The following is a 17,003-nucleotide window of genomic DNA, read 5'->3' on the forward strand; positions in this document are numbered from 1 at the left end:
TGACAGCACAAACTGATCCATGGGAACTCGGGAATTTGAAATTGGTGTCAGAAGGAAGTGATGCTACGTTTCATGGGAACTCGGAAAACTGTAATTCATAACCAACACGACTAACATGAACCCTGTGCATTGCTGCCTGCAGCTATTGTTATTGTATTGATTTTTATTATTTTCGTTCTCCTTGTCACTTTTTGGGCTAAAAGTCCGAACCACCGAACAGGACGACCGCTGCACCTACAGACACAGTTGAGGTGCTGTTCGAACCGGGACGTGGCAGACATCTCGTGTTTCAAGGTTCATCCATATCGATCCACATACTGAGCAGGAATGCTTGAAAAACCGACAATGCTCTGCAGTGGTAGAGATTGCAAACTACACGTGTGTGTGTGTGCGTTTATGTACCGTCTTACCTGTTTGACATCGGCAGGGCTATTCAATTGTTCAATTAATTCAACTTTATCACACACGCACGCACGCGCACACACACACACACACACACACACACACACACACACACACACAGGGACACCACGGGGAAAATGATTATCAATTAGGGGGAAAATGGTTATCAATTAAGCTTGGACAAGCCAGAAGCAAGCAGCCATCGACAGACAGAGAGGAGCCTGAAGGGAGGCAGGGGGGAGGCAGGGGGGAGCCAGCGAAGCATCCATTAAAGGGAAGCACTGATCCCTAAACCTGCTGGGACTTCCTGGGCCTTCTCCCACAGGCTTTCTACACGGCCACATGTCTCGTGTACATCCCCAACACTTGCACTTGATCGTGCACTAGAAGAGTGGCAAGAGTCAAGAGGTGAAGAACTGACGGAGGGTGAGGAAAAACCCCAAAGGGACGAGAGAATGACAGGCGAGCGAGGTGGACGAGTGCAGAGAGATTGACAGGGAGCGGAGAGAGGGGCGCCGCGAGCGCTGGGAAGAGGACATGAAAGACAGATGAGAAGAGAGATTGACAGGTAAAAGGAGCGGAGAAGAGAGCGGGGAGATGGAAAAGTGGAGCACTATGTTTTCCACAGAGGCGAAGGAAAAATGCAGTTTGAGTTCAAACATCCTCTGAATGGAAAGACCTCTCAGTGAGAACAGCAGAGCGAGTGTTACGGGGACTAAAATGTAATATCCTGGCTGTTTAGCTATCTAAAATGAACCTGGCATTTAAATTCATCCCATTGAACCATATGATAACAATGATATGATAATGATAATTAGCACTACTGTAGAAATAATATACTTCAAGTGATGGTCTTGAAGTACATGCCTTACATGCCTTACCCGATTATGTCAAACAATTTTTTTGAAATCCTCTCTTTGCCAATATCATTAATCAATGCTATGTCATACATATACCTATAGTATCAAGTTCAAGTCTCTTATGCTCGCCTACAGAGTGATTGCTGGGAATGCTCCCACCTACTTAAATGCTCTTGTAAGAGCACATGTTGCCCCCCGGATGCTGCGCTCATCAAATGAGCGTTGCCTGGCTCTGCCGGCCATACAGCCATGGCAATCCAGGCTATTCTCATTTGTAGTTCCACGTTGGTGGAACGAGCTGCCAAAAATAACCAGAGCAGGGACCTCCCTCTCTGTCTTTAAGAAGCACTTGAAGACCCAGCTCTTCAGTGAGTACCTCCTCTCCTAACCTACAATTACTTAGCACTACCTAGCAGTATTTATTGTTACACTAATGTCTCTGTCGCAATGTAGCTTGAATGTTATTCTCCCTTGTAAGTCGCTTTGGATAAAAGTGTCTGCTAAAAGACTAAATGTAAATGTAAATGTAAATGTAAAATGTAAATAGTATGACAACATAGAAAGGGGTAACAGTAAAAATAAGACGTGTTGGAGGGGAAAACATTATAGGCCGAAAACCTTACCTTCCCAGGGCAGTGACGACGAAGGACACAGAAAGCGTCCCGAGGAGGCCTCCAATGGCGAATATGGACACTGTGACGGACCACATGAGGGTGACGGTCTCCACTCCGACCGGCTCACCATACCTTTCCATCCAGGTCCTGTTGTAGAAGGCTTTTATGAACTGCAGGGAACCACAGGAGAGGACAGACCATGTTCACAATAAAAAATGATTCATCAATGAAATAATACTCCTGCATCAAGCTTCAACCATAGCCATTGGAAATTATGCTGCATGAATTGAGAAATGTACATTTATTAGCAAATGACATTGTGTGAGGGATGTGGTTGTTATTATTAGGGGAAAACACTAAAATTACCGGAGGAATCACTGAAAAAGCAGTTTATCTAAATTAAATGAAGATAATTGTTAGATAATACAGAAATACATACACAAACATATGTGCCTGTTTGTGTGGTGTGTGCTTGTGTGGTCCTATGTGCTGAGGTGTACACGGCTCTGCCCTAGTATACACAACCACACCGTCTAAATAGAAAAGTGTGAGAGGATAGAGAAGGCCATGCGAGGACACAGCCGCTTTGCGTCTCTGGACACCAAATTAGCCCGACTTATTGGTGACTTTTAATTGGCTTCTCCGTGAATGAAATGGAAGGACAAATGGCACAGCCGTCATTTGGAGCGGGACCCCCCGGTGGATAGAGCTTTCTGAGACTGAAGGGCAGAGTCTTTCCTGTAACTAATGAGTAGAACAGTTTAAATTCAGCGCGAGTGCTCCGTAGACCTACGATACGTCGACTGCGCTATAATTTCCGCTGCTGCGCAATAATGCTGATGTAATGCCGTTGCCGCTCTGGAATGTGTTGATTGTTCCAAACGGTTTGTGTGTTTGGGAACGCCTGCCTTACGGCTGATTTGGATGTACAAAGGCATCTCATCTGAGAAAGGCTTCCAAGACAGCAGACATCTGAATGCTTCAAGAAAAAGTCAATGCTGCTCACGGAATAAATATATTTAACGACTATTTCAGAAGTGGATATATAACTAACTAACTAACTCTAACCCCAACCCTATATAATTACCTACTACTACTACTACTACTACTACTACTACTACTGCGCAGTGCATTGCATGCTGCCTCACAGCAGGAAGATCCAGTTGGCACCGCGCTCCGGGTGGGTTGTCTCCCAAATAGGAGCCTTTCTATGTGGAGTTTGCATGTTCTCCCCGTGCTCACATGGGGTTTCCTCCACCTAACGTCAGTAAGGACCCCACCAAAAACATGCACACATCATCGTCTGACAAGCGATGGAGACTCGTTACCAGGTCCCCGGGCGCGTCGACGAATGCTGCCCTTCTCTACTACTTATTCATTATATTGTAATGTAAACACTCTGGGGCGAATTCACAAAAATGAGCCTCATTGCAAAAAACGACCAATTCACAAACACCGACGCTAATAGCCACACGCCGTTAGAGTGAAAGCATTACCGTCTGCAGAGAGCTGGCGGTAAATGCGCAGACAAAAAATAAATAAAACAAGGCTCCACTTGCACTATGCCAATTTAAGGCATTTTTCCAGTTTATCAGAGAAATCCCCCTCCCTAACAGGAGCAGCCGAAAGAAGAAGAAGAAGATCAGAGACATCCCCCTAGCAAAGACAGTGGCATGGGCAGAAATTGTATTTTGGGTGGGCCAGTACAAAATTGTACTGAAAAAAGAAAAAAGGACTTGTAAAAACTTTAAAGTAGAAAAAATATTAAAAAAAAATAGACTTAACCATAGACTGAAACAACAGCAACAATTTCACTTTGCAACATTCTGCATTACAAAGGCAATATAACGGCAGAACACTGCACTGCACTTGCTCAACAGAGCTCAGTCTATAAAAGCTGTAACTGTAAATAGTAGCGACCGGGGGTTCAGTGGGGACTGGGGTTTAGAGAGGACTGGGGGCTCAGTGGGGGCTGGGGTTTAGGGGGAACTGGGGGTTCAGTGAGGGCTGCGGTTTAGGGGAGACTGGGGGATTAGTGAGGGCTGTGGTTTAGGGGAGACTGGGGGTTTAGTGAGGGCTCGGGGTTTAGGGGAGACTGGGGGTTCAATAAAGGCTTGGGTTTAGGGAGGACTGGGGGTTCAGATAGGGGCTGGGGTCTAGGAGGGACTGGGGGTTCAGTGGGGGCTGGGGGTTTAGTTATGGCTGGGTATTTAGGGGAGACTGGGGGTTCACTTGGGACTGGGGGTTTAGGGGAGACTGGGGATTCAGTTCAGGCTGGGGTTTATGGGGGACTGGGGCTTCAGTGGGGGCTGGGGTTTATGGGGGTCTGGGGGTTCAGTTCAGGCTGGGGTTTAGGGAGAACTGTGGGTTAAGTGGGGGCTGGGGGTTTTGTGAGGGCTGGGGTTCAGGGGGGACTGGGGCTTCAGTGGGGACTGGGGGTTTAGAGAGGACTAGGATTTAGGGGGGTATGGGGGTTCAGGGCGGGCTGGGGGTTGAGGGAGGACTGGGGGTTCGGGGGTGTGGGCTCTGGTAAAATGACCTTCTTTTTCCACACTCATTTCATGGTGTCAGATAAACAGTGTATTCCACCTCACCAATTCTGTATTTAAATTTTATTTTCAGTTAAGTTGCATTGTTTTTTAAAACCACAAAGACTTGTGTTCTAAACAAAAAAAAGCTTTGCAACCTAAGGATATCAATTTAAGGGGGGAAACAACCTGGGCATTCATTAGCGATGAATGGGGGCACGTTGGAAATGGTCATTATGTCAGAAAGAGAACAGGGACGAAAGCGTCAAGGACTCCACTTTCCACCAAACTGTTCACTTTATCCACACTGTCCAGAAAAAGAGTCACCGCATTGCTCCTCCTGGAAGCAAATTTGCCAGAGGAGTAGCCCCCCTTCTACCCCCCTGCCAAGCCTCACATAAAGTTTTGCTGTTGAGTGCAATTTCCCCTTGTTTTGCGGCAGGTTGCGGATCTGCATAAATATATAATAAAACGTACTCTTGCCACACATTTATTACATGAATAACATCTGTTTACAGGTACTCCTCACTTAACGAACTACCTGTTTCACGACCGTTTGGACTTACGACCAGCTCTCTGATCAGTCTGTATTGTGTGCTGCTTACAATACCGTGGCGTGCACACTGCGCGCGCGCTGTGTACGCGCTGCGTGCGCAGCCTCTCAGCGTCAAGCATCTCATCATGCATCACTGTTCTCAGTCTCAGACTCAGACTCGTTCCCACAGTCTGTCAGTATTCACTACACTAGTGTTCGCAATGGCCACGCCCCCTTATCATGAAATAACGCGGTTCCTTGCTTATCTATCAATTCGCTTAACAACAGGGTCCTGGGAAGGGAACTTGGTCATTAAGTTAGGAGTACCTGTATATTAAACTTTTTTGTTAAAGGGGCAAAAGACAACTTTTTTACTCAACTTATCATTGTAAAGTTAATGTTGATTGCACAGTGTAATGGCTTTAGAATAATGACAGAATCAGCGTTATAGATTGGTTCCCTATAAGTGTTGGAGTTCAAGTTCAAGTTCAAGAGATTATTTGTCACATACATATACATACGGTCATACATATATGCAGTGAAATGTCGTAACACCCGGTGATTACGCACAATAAGCTCTATAAGCTGTAAAAATACTAAAAATACTAAAATGTGCGTAATCGACACGAGGTGTATAAGCCTTACACATTCGATTTACTGCAGTGGGTCACCCAGTAGCGGAGAATGGCAGAAAGTGGAACCTAAGTGGATGTGGAAACTGTACCCGCAACAGAAAATAAAAACTTGTTGATGGAGAAGGGAAAGGAGACTAAGAGGGAGAGTGATAACAGAGGTAAAACAAGAGTGAACCCCGGACGGGCATTCACTCGATGGAGAGACCTCTGGGACTTGAGAGCGTTCCTAACTGACTTTCAGTTGGCATTCTTTCTACTGGATCAGTAAGTTACACAAGCTGCATACTTGTAATTACCACTGCATGTTTTGCTCTGCCTTTATCCTCGTTCTAGTGCAAATTATGATTGTTACGGTTGTTTGTTGCTTTGGAGAGTAGCAAGGCTGCTAGCAGCAGTGTTAGCCATGTTGCTAACGCTAACAGCCAGAAACAAACAAATGATCCATTGCCGTTTAATATTCTAAACAAAGAACACTTTTTCTTGCAGTGCCTTACTTCACAGAGCTATGCTCTGATGAAAATGGAAAGCGAACCAGTTGTCTTCATGACAGTGTCGTGAACAATAACACCGCTTGGAAAAGCTAGGGGGGAAGTTGAAAAAGTTGTCTTTGCACATTTAAGAAATTGTAGTTCTCACTGAATCTTAAGAAATTATGACAGTTAATTGAATATAATTTACTCTACCACAAAGTTGTTTTTTTTCACTGCGGGCCAAACATTGCGGCTGCTTGGGGGCGCGGTCCATGGTCCTATGAGGTTCAATGCCATCCATGGTTCAATGTCATTTTTGATCACTTGATCACTATTCACTATAACTTTTTAGTTGCTTTTGGAGTGCGTTTAGAAAACCACCACGGACTGCGACCTGTTATGATTATGATTATGATGATTATGATTATGATTATGATTATGATTATTATTATTGTTATTACAGTAACAATAATAATAATAATAATAATAATAATAATAATGTCAAGATATGATTTAACCCTCTTACGCCCAGGCAATCGCAGGTAACAAAGTGTCTCCTGTTTATAAATCTCTCTCTCTTCCACGTGATTTTATGAAACACGCACGGCAAAAAAATTACCGACTTTTCGTTTTAGAATAATAAGATATTTATTAAATAAGGTTAGATTTGGCATTAAGTTAGACCTTGCATTTGATCTCTCTATCTGTCTTTCCAAACCAACACCTATTTATCATGTCAATGGATTCGCAGCTCCCGGATCCACATCCTTCCATTCAGACCTGATGCTGCTTGCATAATGACGTGCGCCCCACTGTGACGCGGCCACGGTCAAGCGCCAGTGTGCAAGTGGGTGGATTACTGGAAAGATCACTGGAAAGTCTGGGCCCTTATAAATGCGCTTCAGTTGCACTAGATTAGATTAGATTAGATTAATTCATCAAGACAACCTGTTAAAGAAACACATGGTTAAAGGAAGAACACATTACAAAGTTAAGAAATCTTGCATGAAATCAAGTTATAAAACTAACAGTGCAGTGCAAGAAATGGATCAAAAGCAAATTTAGTTTATTAAAAGCAGCAGCAAACATAAAAGTCTTCAGTCTTGATTTAAAAGAGGTGAGAGTTGCAGCAGACCTGCAGTTTTCTGGGAGTTTGTTCCAGATATGCAGAAAGCAGACCTGTCCTAGATGAACTGAAATGGTTCATAACCTAGCAGAAAATCAGAAATGTATTTTGGCCCTTAACCATTCAGTTCTCTATAAACCAACAGTAGTATTTTGAAATCAATTCTTTGACCGACTGGAAGCCAGTGTAAAGATCTGAGAACTGGAGTATTATGATCCACTTTCTTGGTCTTAGTGAGGCCTCGAGCAGCAGCATTCTGAACTGCAGTTGTCTGATTGATCTTTTAGGGAGACCTGTAAAGACACCGTTACAGTCGTCTAGTCTACTAGAGATAAATGCATGGACAAGTTTTTCCAAATTCTGCTGAGACATAAGTCCTTTAATCCTTTATATATTCTTCAGGTGATAGTAGGCTGACTTTGTGATTGTTTTAATGTGGCTGTTGAAATTTAGGTCCAAGTCCATGACTACACCAAGATTTCTGGCTTGGTTTGCACTTTTCAACATTACCGATTGAAGCTGAGCATTGACTTTTAGTCGTTTTTCCTTGGCTTCAGAATCGATTACTTCAGTACTGTCTTTGTTTAATTGGAGAAAATTCTAGCACTTTCAATCACTGATTTGTTCAATGCACTTGATCAGTCATTGTATTAGAACATAGTCCCCTGGTTAAGTAAATGTGTGTGTCATTTGCGTAATTATACATAATAACAAAATATTTTATAGTTTTCCATAATCTGAGCCAGTGGGAACATGTAGATGTTAAACAGAAGAGGCCCCAGAATGGAGCCTTGGGGAACTCTGCATGTAATTTCTGCGTAATTACCTATAATTACCTATACAAACAAAGTAGTGCCCGTGCTTTTCAGCACGTTTTTCAGTTGGTCTAATAACATGTGGTGGTCAACCATGTCATATGCAGCACTGATCCAGCAGTGCTGGACAGTGCTGATCCTCTCTTTATAGATGTCATAAAGAATGTGGAGACTTGTTTTTCGCCACTTGAGCTCAGCTTTTCCACCCTCTCTTTTTTCTACATTACAAGATCTGCTACAAGTCTGTCGGGTCTCCAAACTACTGTAACAATATAACTTAATCCATGCAATCACATTAACATATATGCACATACATAATGAAGAACACAACTTCATGTAGCTTCCAGTCACACACTTTTATTTCAGCACACAGGGTCAATTCTTTCACAAACCTTTTCGATTGTGTCCTCCCTTGGGTTCCTGCCAAAAAACTTGCCCCATCCTCAAAGCGTGCCTTATCTTGGCCTGACCAGTTATTTTCTGCACCTGTGAGGTCAAGCTGACTGTATTCTCTGTATCTGTGATGTCAAACTGACCATATATTCCCTGACTCCCTGAAAATAAACTGTTAGACTCAGAGAGCTGCTACTGTGCACATCTCTGATCCGACCCTTGAACAAGTAAAACCAACGTCTGTCTGCCACTTTATTTAAGACAACCGATTGAAGAACTGCAGATTCAAGCGACCCTTTAATTTCTGTAACACTAGGTTTTGTCACGAAAACACACATGGGAAGTGACATGACAGAAATGACGGGATACCATGCGCAGGACAGGATGTTTTTCTTGGACGTCAGCAGAAACAAGTGGTCCAAGTTCTTTTAATAGTTATTATTATAGTAACTAATAAAAAAAATACATCATATAATAATTAATATATAAAAACAATAATTAACATTATTAGATATTGGTTTATTATTTTTAATCAATTAGTTGTTTGGTCAATAAAATGTCAGAAAATTGTGAAAAATATTGATCTTGTAGCCAGGTTGCAGTGTGGCATGTGGTTTCTGGCTCCTGCTCCGGCGCACTTCCATTCCTCCTTCTCGAATCCTCCCCTCCCCCTCACCCCGTATCTGCTCTCACCGGCTGTAGCTGGTTGTATGGCTCCCCGACAGGACCAGATATTTAGACTACTTGATGTCTTTCGGGAGTCTGCGAGGCATCGGCGAGCTTTCGGATCGCGTCAGTAACAATTCACACATAGTGATTGTCACTCACAGCAGCGAGCGCCAATTAGACTGTGATCTGAGGCTTTGCTCGGCTATCTCCAAAAAGCTGTCTGCAATTGGAAAATCAGGCCAAAGATATGTAGTCTGAACTCAGCATAGGAATACACATCACGTTCCAGAATTCCAGCAATTCTCAGAGACTGCAATTACAAATACACAGAATTTCTGGTGAAATCACACAGCACCGCAGGAAGGAAACTGACTTCATTCGAGACCGCTGGAATGAATTCATCAAATCTGGTTTCACTTCAGCAAAGCAACTATTGCAAAAGCTTCTACTAGCTGATAGATAAGTATAGACTTTGGCCAGAAGTGGCTCTAATCATACGGTACACAACTTTTAATGAGTGCTTCATTCCTCAACACTAACAAACCCTGCTTGGGGGGTTCAGTCGTGGTGGCCAAGTCACCGGCCATCTGCCCTGGCTTCCATCTGCCCCCTCTAGCCGACTCAAAATCCAACTAGAGCATGGGTCTCAAACTCGCGTGCGAGTCGTTCGCCTGGGCGTTTTATTTTTTTTTTATCACTTATGGGCTACCATAGCTCAGGCTCGTGACAGCTTCCGTTGGTGTTTGTTGACAAGTTAGCCAACGCAAATTAGCAACGTTAGTCATTTGGTTGAAAGGTGATTCCGGAGTGACACCAAGTGGAAGGAAAATATATCCTGTCACCCAGTGCAAGGTACACAGGACTCAGGAAGTGGGCAGACTCAACAAGAGTAATCACACGGATTAATTACATGGATAGCGAATAGCATGAGATGGGCGGCAAGAACAAAAGCCAAATGGTGGTTAGCACCTGAATATAAGAAGTTATAGATTATAATTACAAGAGAAATAAAGTGAAGGAAAAATGACAGATATGTGCAATCGCAAAAGAAAACAAATTTACCAAGAACAATTTAATCAAAAAGAACAAGAAATTAAAAGATACAAAACATGGTACAATAGACTTGATGTTAAGAATTAAGACAGGTGGAGTAACATGGACATATCTGTGTGAAAAGCTCTTCTCCACCATGAAGTTTAATAAGTCAAAGTACAGGTCCAAACTCACTGATGAGCATCTTCAAGCCACACTGAGGGTCTCAACTGCTTCCTCCCTCAAGCCAAATGTGGCTCAGCTGTGAGAAAGCGCTGCCAGGTCTCTGGCAGCAAGGAGTAGGTAAGAGAAGCCTGTGTTCTGAAGAACCGTTCATGTCCTGAACTGTTATTAATAAAGATTGAGAAGGATTGGATCAGTTGTACTTATTTTTGAAATACTTGAAACCCTTTTTTTGTGGAATACTTGATGCGGCCCAGCCTCACCCAGACTCTACCTCCAGCGGCCCCCAGGTAAGTTGAGTTTGAGACCCCTGAAATAGAGGCTTCTCTCTGCCCACCCTAACCCTTCCCTACCTCCTCTTCTCACACAAAATTTTAAATTTTGCCCGGGAAACCTGACGATCCCTATAGGTAACTTAATCCCTACTGACCTGCCCTTTGTCAATGCATTCCTGGATTCTTTGTTGATATTGTGAAACGTTTGTTTTGTGTGCCTAGTCTTAGAACTGTGAGCAAACCAGAGGTCACCACCTTTTTAACTTTAAACAAATACTATTACATACGAATATAGAGCTACATTTTGTCTATTACTTTCAACTTCTCTTAAAATGTGTAGTTGGAAGACCCTTGAGAAACCAATACATTTCTATTCTACTCCTTGAGAAACTTGATTAAGGAATAATTGATTATTGATTGATGATGAGCATCTTACTACCCAGAGGAGGACATATTCAATGCTGGTTTGGGACAGCACTTGATGACTTCAATGTAACTTCCTGTGTTCAAATTCCTTTTGAGATTTGAAATCCAATGAGAGACAACGAAATAATAATACAAGCTGAAATACTGCAGGAAGACTGTTAAACCATAAAACACTAACAATTATGGTCTCAATTATTTAAAACGTTGCATTCCAGGCTAATTATCCATAGAAGTACACTCCATTAAATATGTAGACTGCAGGGAGTTTTGATTACATTAATGGCTACGGCTACTGCACTGCACAAGGCTCAACATTGAGGAACAACAACATATGAGGAAATCACAGAGTGAACTTTGGACACTGCACAGTTATAGACAAAGACAACGGACCAAAGCTCTGCTGTTTTCCCCACTCTCTTCCATTCTGCTTTGGTTCGGCTGAATCTCCATTTCTGAGGCTCGCCATCTGATCATGGGTACCGCTTAATTTGTCCAATACCTAACAATACTTAATTATAAAGAAAATCCCCGCTCTAACCACTGCCCCACACAACATTTTGCAACCAATCAGCGATGCTTCTGAGGCCTGAATTTCCCATCTAAACACCCTAGCACATTTCCCAGTAAAAAAATAATTTGGTCTATTTTAACCAGAGCTCTAATTAAAGCAGTTGAATAGGGGCTCAATGACAATTGTTGTCTGCACTAGACGCAAATGCATTCAATGTTGCTGTGTGTTTTGTCAAAGGTCTTGAAGAGAACCCAGCCCACTTTTTATTGGTTTACTAACACTCTTTGGTTTACCGAAATATTACATATATAGGTGGAGACATTGGGAGTTCATTATGTTCATCATTTGGAGTGAACTCGAGCGATTGGCCTCAGAATCTTTTAAACGGTAGTATTGGCAGAATGCCTTCAGCCACAGTACAATGGGGCAATCGCGGTTGCAGTATAACGTGGATTGTTAAGATAACACTTTATTAATCCCCAGGGCGAAATTCAGGAAATCTATTCCCTCAAAATGGATCCTAATAAGGATCAAAAATTCTGATCCCAATCACTCGGGTTGACTATTTTGTGTCATTTGCCTCCATAAATCCCATAAACTATTCCCCTTCTGTGTTATCAATCATGGAACCATGCATTACAGGATAGTATTTTGAAAAAGAGTAAAAATCCTGTGCATTCAATGTATTAATTTTTCAAACGATCCAATCGACAAGGGGAATACGATCAAGCTCATTTCATCTGTTTCTCGTGTTCACTCATATCAATAGTTTGCTTCCTATGAATATATCAGTTTTTTGGGCATGTGTTTGTGTATATATATGTATATATAAACACACAGTATGTGAGTGTGTGCATGCATGTGCTTGATTGTGTTCATCGGGGAGTCACAAAGCCACTGAACAATACAATTACCGAGCAATATACAATGGCTGCATATGAATTTGTTTGGTGAAACAGATGGGTGGGCAGTCTAATCTAATCTGACAACTCCTTTCTCTCTGGAAACGACACAATTTATTTTCACAACAGTTCGCTGGCGACGCCGCTTAACTGAATATCATCAATAGCGGAATGGTAAACACGCACAAGGACCCACTAAACATTGTTATGATGAACTAATTTGTTATAATTAGTCTTTCCTTTTTAAAGAAGATAAAAAAGACACAAATCAAATGAATAAATAAATATATATAATATACTGTATATACTGTATATATATATATATATATATATATATATATATATATATATATATATATATATTTATTTGTTTTTATTATTATTATTATTTTTTTTTTAAATATATATACATATATATATATATAAGGTTAATGCCTGATGGTGTGTGTGTGTGTGTGTGTGTGTGTGTGTGTGTAATCTCTTGCGTTGGACAGCTTAATTCGAACTTTATTGATTTCTCGTAGCGCAAACGAGACAATGGAGCTGGGGGCGGGGGGGGGGGGGTCGCTATAGGGGACATAACAGTTTGACTCACCACCGCAGGAGCATTGACCACAGAGAGGTTGTAGCCGTAAAGATAGGACGACCCCAGGGCACCGAAGAAGGCTGCGCTCACCAGGCAGGCTGTGATTGGTTGCCTCTGAAAAGAGGAAGATAAGAACAATGGAACCAATGGAATCAACAGGCTAAAAGTGTGTGTCCAACACATGGCGGATTGGGGGGCAGGGGACCGTTAATTGAAAAACATTTACGAAAGCTGCGTCCGGAGAGGCCATCATGGGTCTCAAGACGAATCCCTTCTGAGATAAAACAAAACAACTGTTATGTCGCTTGACCTGTGATGACATTAATCCTTTTATTATCTTGTTGGTGTTGTCACCTCTTACTATACATGTCACCGAGCAGAGTATGTTCTTGTGGTGTATGGATGGGATGGTTTGAGCAGCCACACCTGATGCTCATTGGTTGGGCTAAGGAGCAACAGGTTAAAACCCCTATCCTCACACACACTCAGAATAGGAGCCCTTGTTAGGACATGTTGGATCTGGTCCTGGCTAATTCCACCTAGCCTCCTCTCTACAATAAACTGGTGTCTACAACACATCGTCATCCGTGTCTCTATGCCGGGGGGCCCTGAATGTGCAAATGTGGGGATGTGGCAAAACTGCCACAGTGCTAAAATAAGGAACTATGAAATGCATGATTCACTACTGTAAACTCAAGTATCGCTTGTGAGGTAAGTGTAATGTTTTAAAATGTATTTTGGAGCCCAGAGAAATATGTAACATAAGGTGAAATCAGCTTTATAGACTACGTTGCCAGGAATTTCATGGTCATCTTCCATTTCCACCCCAACTATTATGTTAAGTATAGGCAATCACTTGCTAAAGTAACATATTATCTATCAGTGGAATGTGGTTCATATCGTGAAAAACTAAAATGAAGAAAGAAATGAATATGCAACCTAAAGAAGATACAACCTAAACGTCTCCAGATATAAGATTTGAAATACTTGAGGGAGTTTTATTTTTAAACCAGTGATTTTGGTCCGGCATCGTACAATATATTAACATATAGTTCAACGTGCTGAATCTGAGTTGGACTGTTTCAGATACAGTAGAGGAGGGTGATGGTGATGGATGAGGTATTGTATACTGATACTGAGTCAATGTCAATGTGGTAAATTCCCCAGCAAAGAAGTGTTTGTCTGTGCGCCATGGCCTGGCTTCAGGGATCAAGCGATGAAGGGAACTGTGAGCAGAGAAGAGGGCCGTTGTGACACCATTGTCTCCATGACATTGTGTTTCTGGCCACTACTTTCAATTTATTTTTCTCAACTGTCCGTCTGTCCATCTGAGCGTTTGGCTACTACCTCGATCGTAGCTGTTCCACTGTAATTTCCATTTTATATTACCCACCTGGTACCTACTTGGGGGCTGCGCTAGGCTTCACTTTTTTTTTTGCCTCCACACGATTGCCTCGTTGCATGGAAGCAGGCTGAGGCAATTCACTCACCACTGGGTCAATTCAAAGGATTCTGATGGCAATCACTGGCGATTCATGAGGAACAAAAGTATGATGCTTAGGTTAGAAAATACCAGAGGTTTCATGCACATACCCTCTGGGTTGCCAGGTAACAAAGTCAAACTGTTTCTATTTCTGCAACGGTCAAATTGTTTTCACATTGGCCACCGTCCGCTGTCCATTAAGACCGCCCACCCCCTCCCACTATTTGATTCCTTTCACGAGCGCAGTCACAGGTAGGGCTTTGAGGTAGGGCTTTGCATTACATATTAATGTCCCGCATCGAGATGATCGTTTTTATTTTCTGGCCCGGAATACGAGACAGGCATGCTTTTGATTCGGGTCATTCCGAAGCCACGTGCATTGAAAATGACACTTTTTCTGTTCAAGTGTATAAAAAGGCAAAATGGATTTTGTTAACATGAAACAAAACTTGCCTCGGAGCAAATGTGAGAAGAATTATTTGAATTATAATCATGATCACTGTTCCATCATCCGTCTGCACAATAGTTACATTGTGTTCATACAAAGGCGAACACCTGATTTCCAAAAAGGAATTATTTGATTGTGCGGTTGTCCTTTTTTTTTTTTATTCCTCACGTATGGTGAGAGAATGTACCTGTATGTCCAAGCATTCCCATTTTGTTTGTTTGATTTATTGGTATTTTATTCGCCTACTCTCTTATTTTATTTTTTCCTCTCTTTAATTCTGTCTATGTTCTTTTCAATTTTCTTTTTTGATGTGGTCTCTCCTTGTTTTATTGTGTAAAGCACTTTGAATGGCATTTACTTGTCTGAATGGTGTTATATAAATAAAGTTTGATTGATTGAGCCGAAATTCAGTCTATATCATCTGTTGGCGCAACATATCAGGTTCTGTTCAGCAGTAACGCCTGCTCCATGCATTCTCCTCTGTAAAATAAATCAATATGATTATCAATTATTGGGATCATACCAGCAGCAGCAGCAGCTATCCAACATCCTGCAGCCTCAAAACAAGACCATCAGCTGAACACGAATGTGATGTTCTGATGTTTATCTGGGGAAACGCGATGTTTGTTTGTACTATCGATCTTGCAGTAGTTTGGGTTTGATGATACATGCGGAAGTGAGCCGTCACATGTTTTTTCTTTTTTTTTGATCCGGTTGGCTGGAAAACACGTTTGTCTTTTTACAGTGCTTTCTAAGTAAATGTTTGAACGATACAAGCTGCTTCATTCTTGGAAAAACTGTTAACTATCTGTCCAGCCGATGTAGCAGGCGTGCGTGCCACACACACACATTGAAGCGGGGGCAGAAAAGTAAAAAGACAACTCTTCCAACGGCCAGCGTTCATCCAATCTGTAAGTCAAAAACAAAACGACTAAAGCAATCAGCATGTCACTAAAAAGAGACGAAGAGGATTTTGATGAACTAGAAACAAGATTACAAATATCCAACTGCTCAAGATCCAGCAGAAAATCTGTAGCTAACTCTATGGCATTGCAAGCACGGGCTAAAGCAGAGGCCGCACGTGCGGAGCTCACATTCGCTAGACAAGAGGCAGAGCTAATAAAACAACAAGCCATTCTTAACGCCAGTCTGCACGAACTGAAATTAGCAAAGGCAGCAGCTGCCACTAACACCGAAGCTGAAATCCTAGAAGCAGCTGCTGAAGAAGAATATGAATATGTGCTGTCAAACCCAATTAAAATGAACACAGCGCCGCTTACCCAAGTTGAAATTCATAAGAAAAAAATGCTGAAATGCAGATTCCTGTTACGCATCCAGATCACCAGTCCTATCAGTGTGTAAAAGCAGCCAATATAGAAAATACAGTCACAGTCTTACCATCAGATGCAAGGCCGCAGAATACCTCACATTCACCAGTGCGCCAGCCTACCATGGACAGCGGTGAAGCAAGCAGATGTGAAAACCAGGGCCATGCATCTGACATCAGTGACCACAAATTTATTGACCTGCCTCGACACCACACACACAGAGGAGAAGCCACCTGGACCCCAAATCAGCCTTACCACATACCGTCATTCCCTATGTACAACACAAGCCCTTCTAATGCAGTGGCTGAAACAGACCTAGGGAAGTATCTGATGCGAAGTGAGCTGGTGAGTGCGGGCCTGCTGAAGTTTGAGGACAAGCCAGAGGACTACTGGGCCTGGAAGGCATCTTTTATCAACTCTACTGATGGCCTAAAACTCTCAGCCAGAGAGGAGCTTGATCTGCTGTGCAAATGGCTTGGGCCTTCATCATCTGAGCAAGCTAAAAGGATCAGAGCCGTACACATTCGTAATCCACCTGCAGGCCTCAAGATGTTATGACAAAGACTGGAGGATGTTTATGGCTCACCGGAGGTGAATGAAAATGCTCTTCTGAGAAAAGTCGAAGATTTTCCCAAAATCTCAGCCAAAGAAAACCACAAGCTAAGAGAACTGGGAGACATTCTCATGGAACTTGAAGCAGCCAGGGCAGATGGATACTTACCTGGTCTCTCATACCTCAACACCTCCTACAGAGTAAGCCCAATAGTCCAGAAACTCCCGTC

General features: G+C 42.4%; 1 protein-coding gene across 1 annotated transcript in view; it reads right to left on the reverse strand.

Annotated features, from left to right (window-relative positions):
* Nucleotides 1-13,212, reverse strand: part of slc2a9l2 (solute carrier family 2 member 9, like 2) — a gene marked incomplete at both ends in the record, with an annotated part of 129,885 nt that extends 116,673 nt beyond the window's left edge. The window contains 3 exons of the mRNA XM_080000966.1: nucleotides 1,886-2,046; nucleotides 12,972-13,076; nucleotides 13,189-13,212. Of these exons, the coding sequence (XP_079857092.1) occupies nucleotides 1,886-2,046; nucleotides 12,972-13,076; nucleotides 13,189-13,212 (290 nt within the window). The remainder of the gene's footprint in view (nucleotides 1-1,885; nucleotides 2,047-12,971; nucleotides 13,077-13,188) is intronic.
* Nucleotides 13,213-17,003: the final 3,791 nt, after the last annotated feature.

The sequence above is a fragment of the Zeus faber genome (genome assembly GCF_960531495.2).
Source record: "Zeus faber genome assembly, chromosome: 5".
Lineage (NCBI taxonomy): Eukaryota > Metazoa > Chordata > Actinopteri > Zeiformes > Zeidae > Zeus > Zeus faber.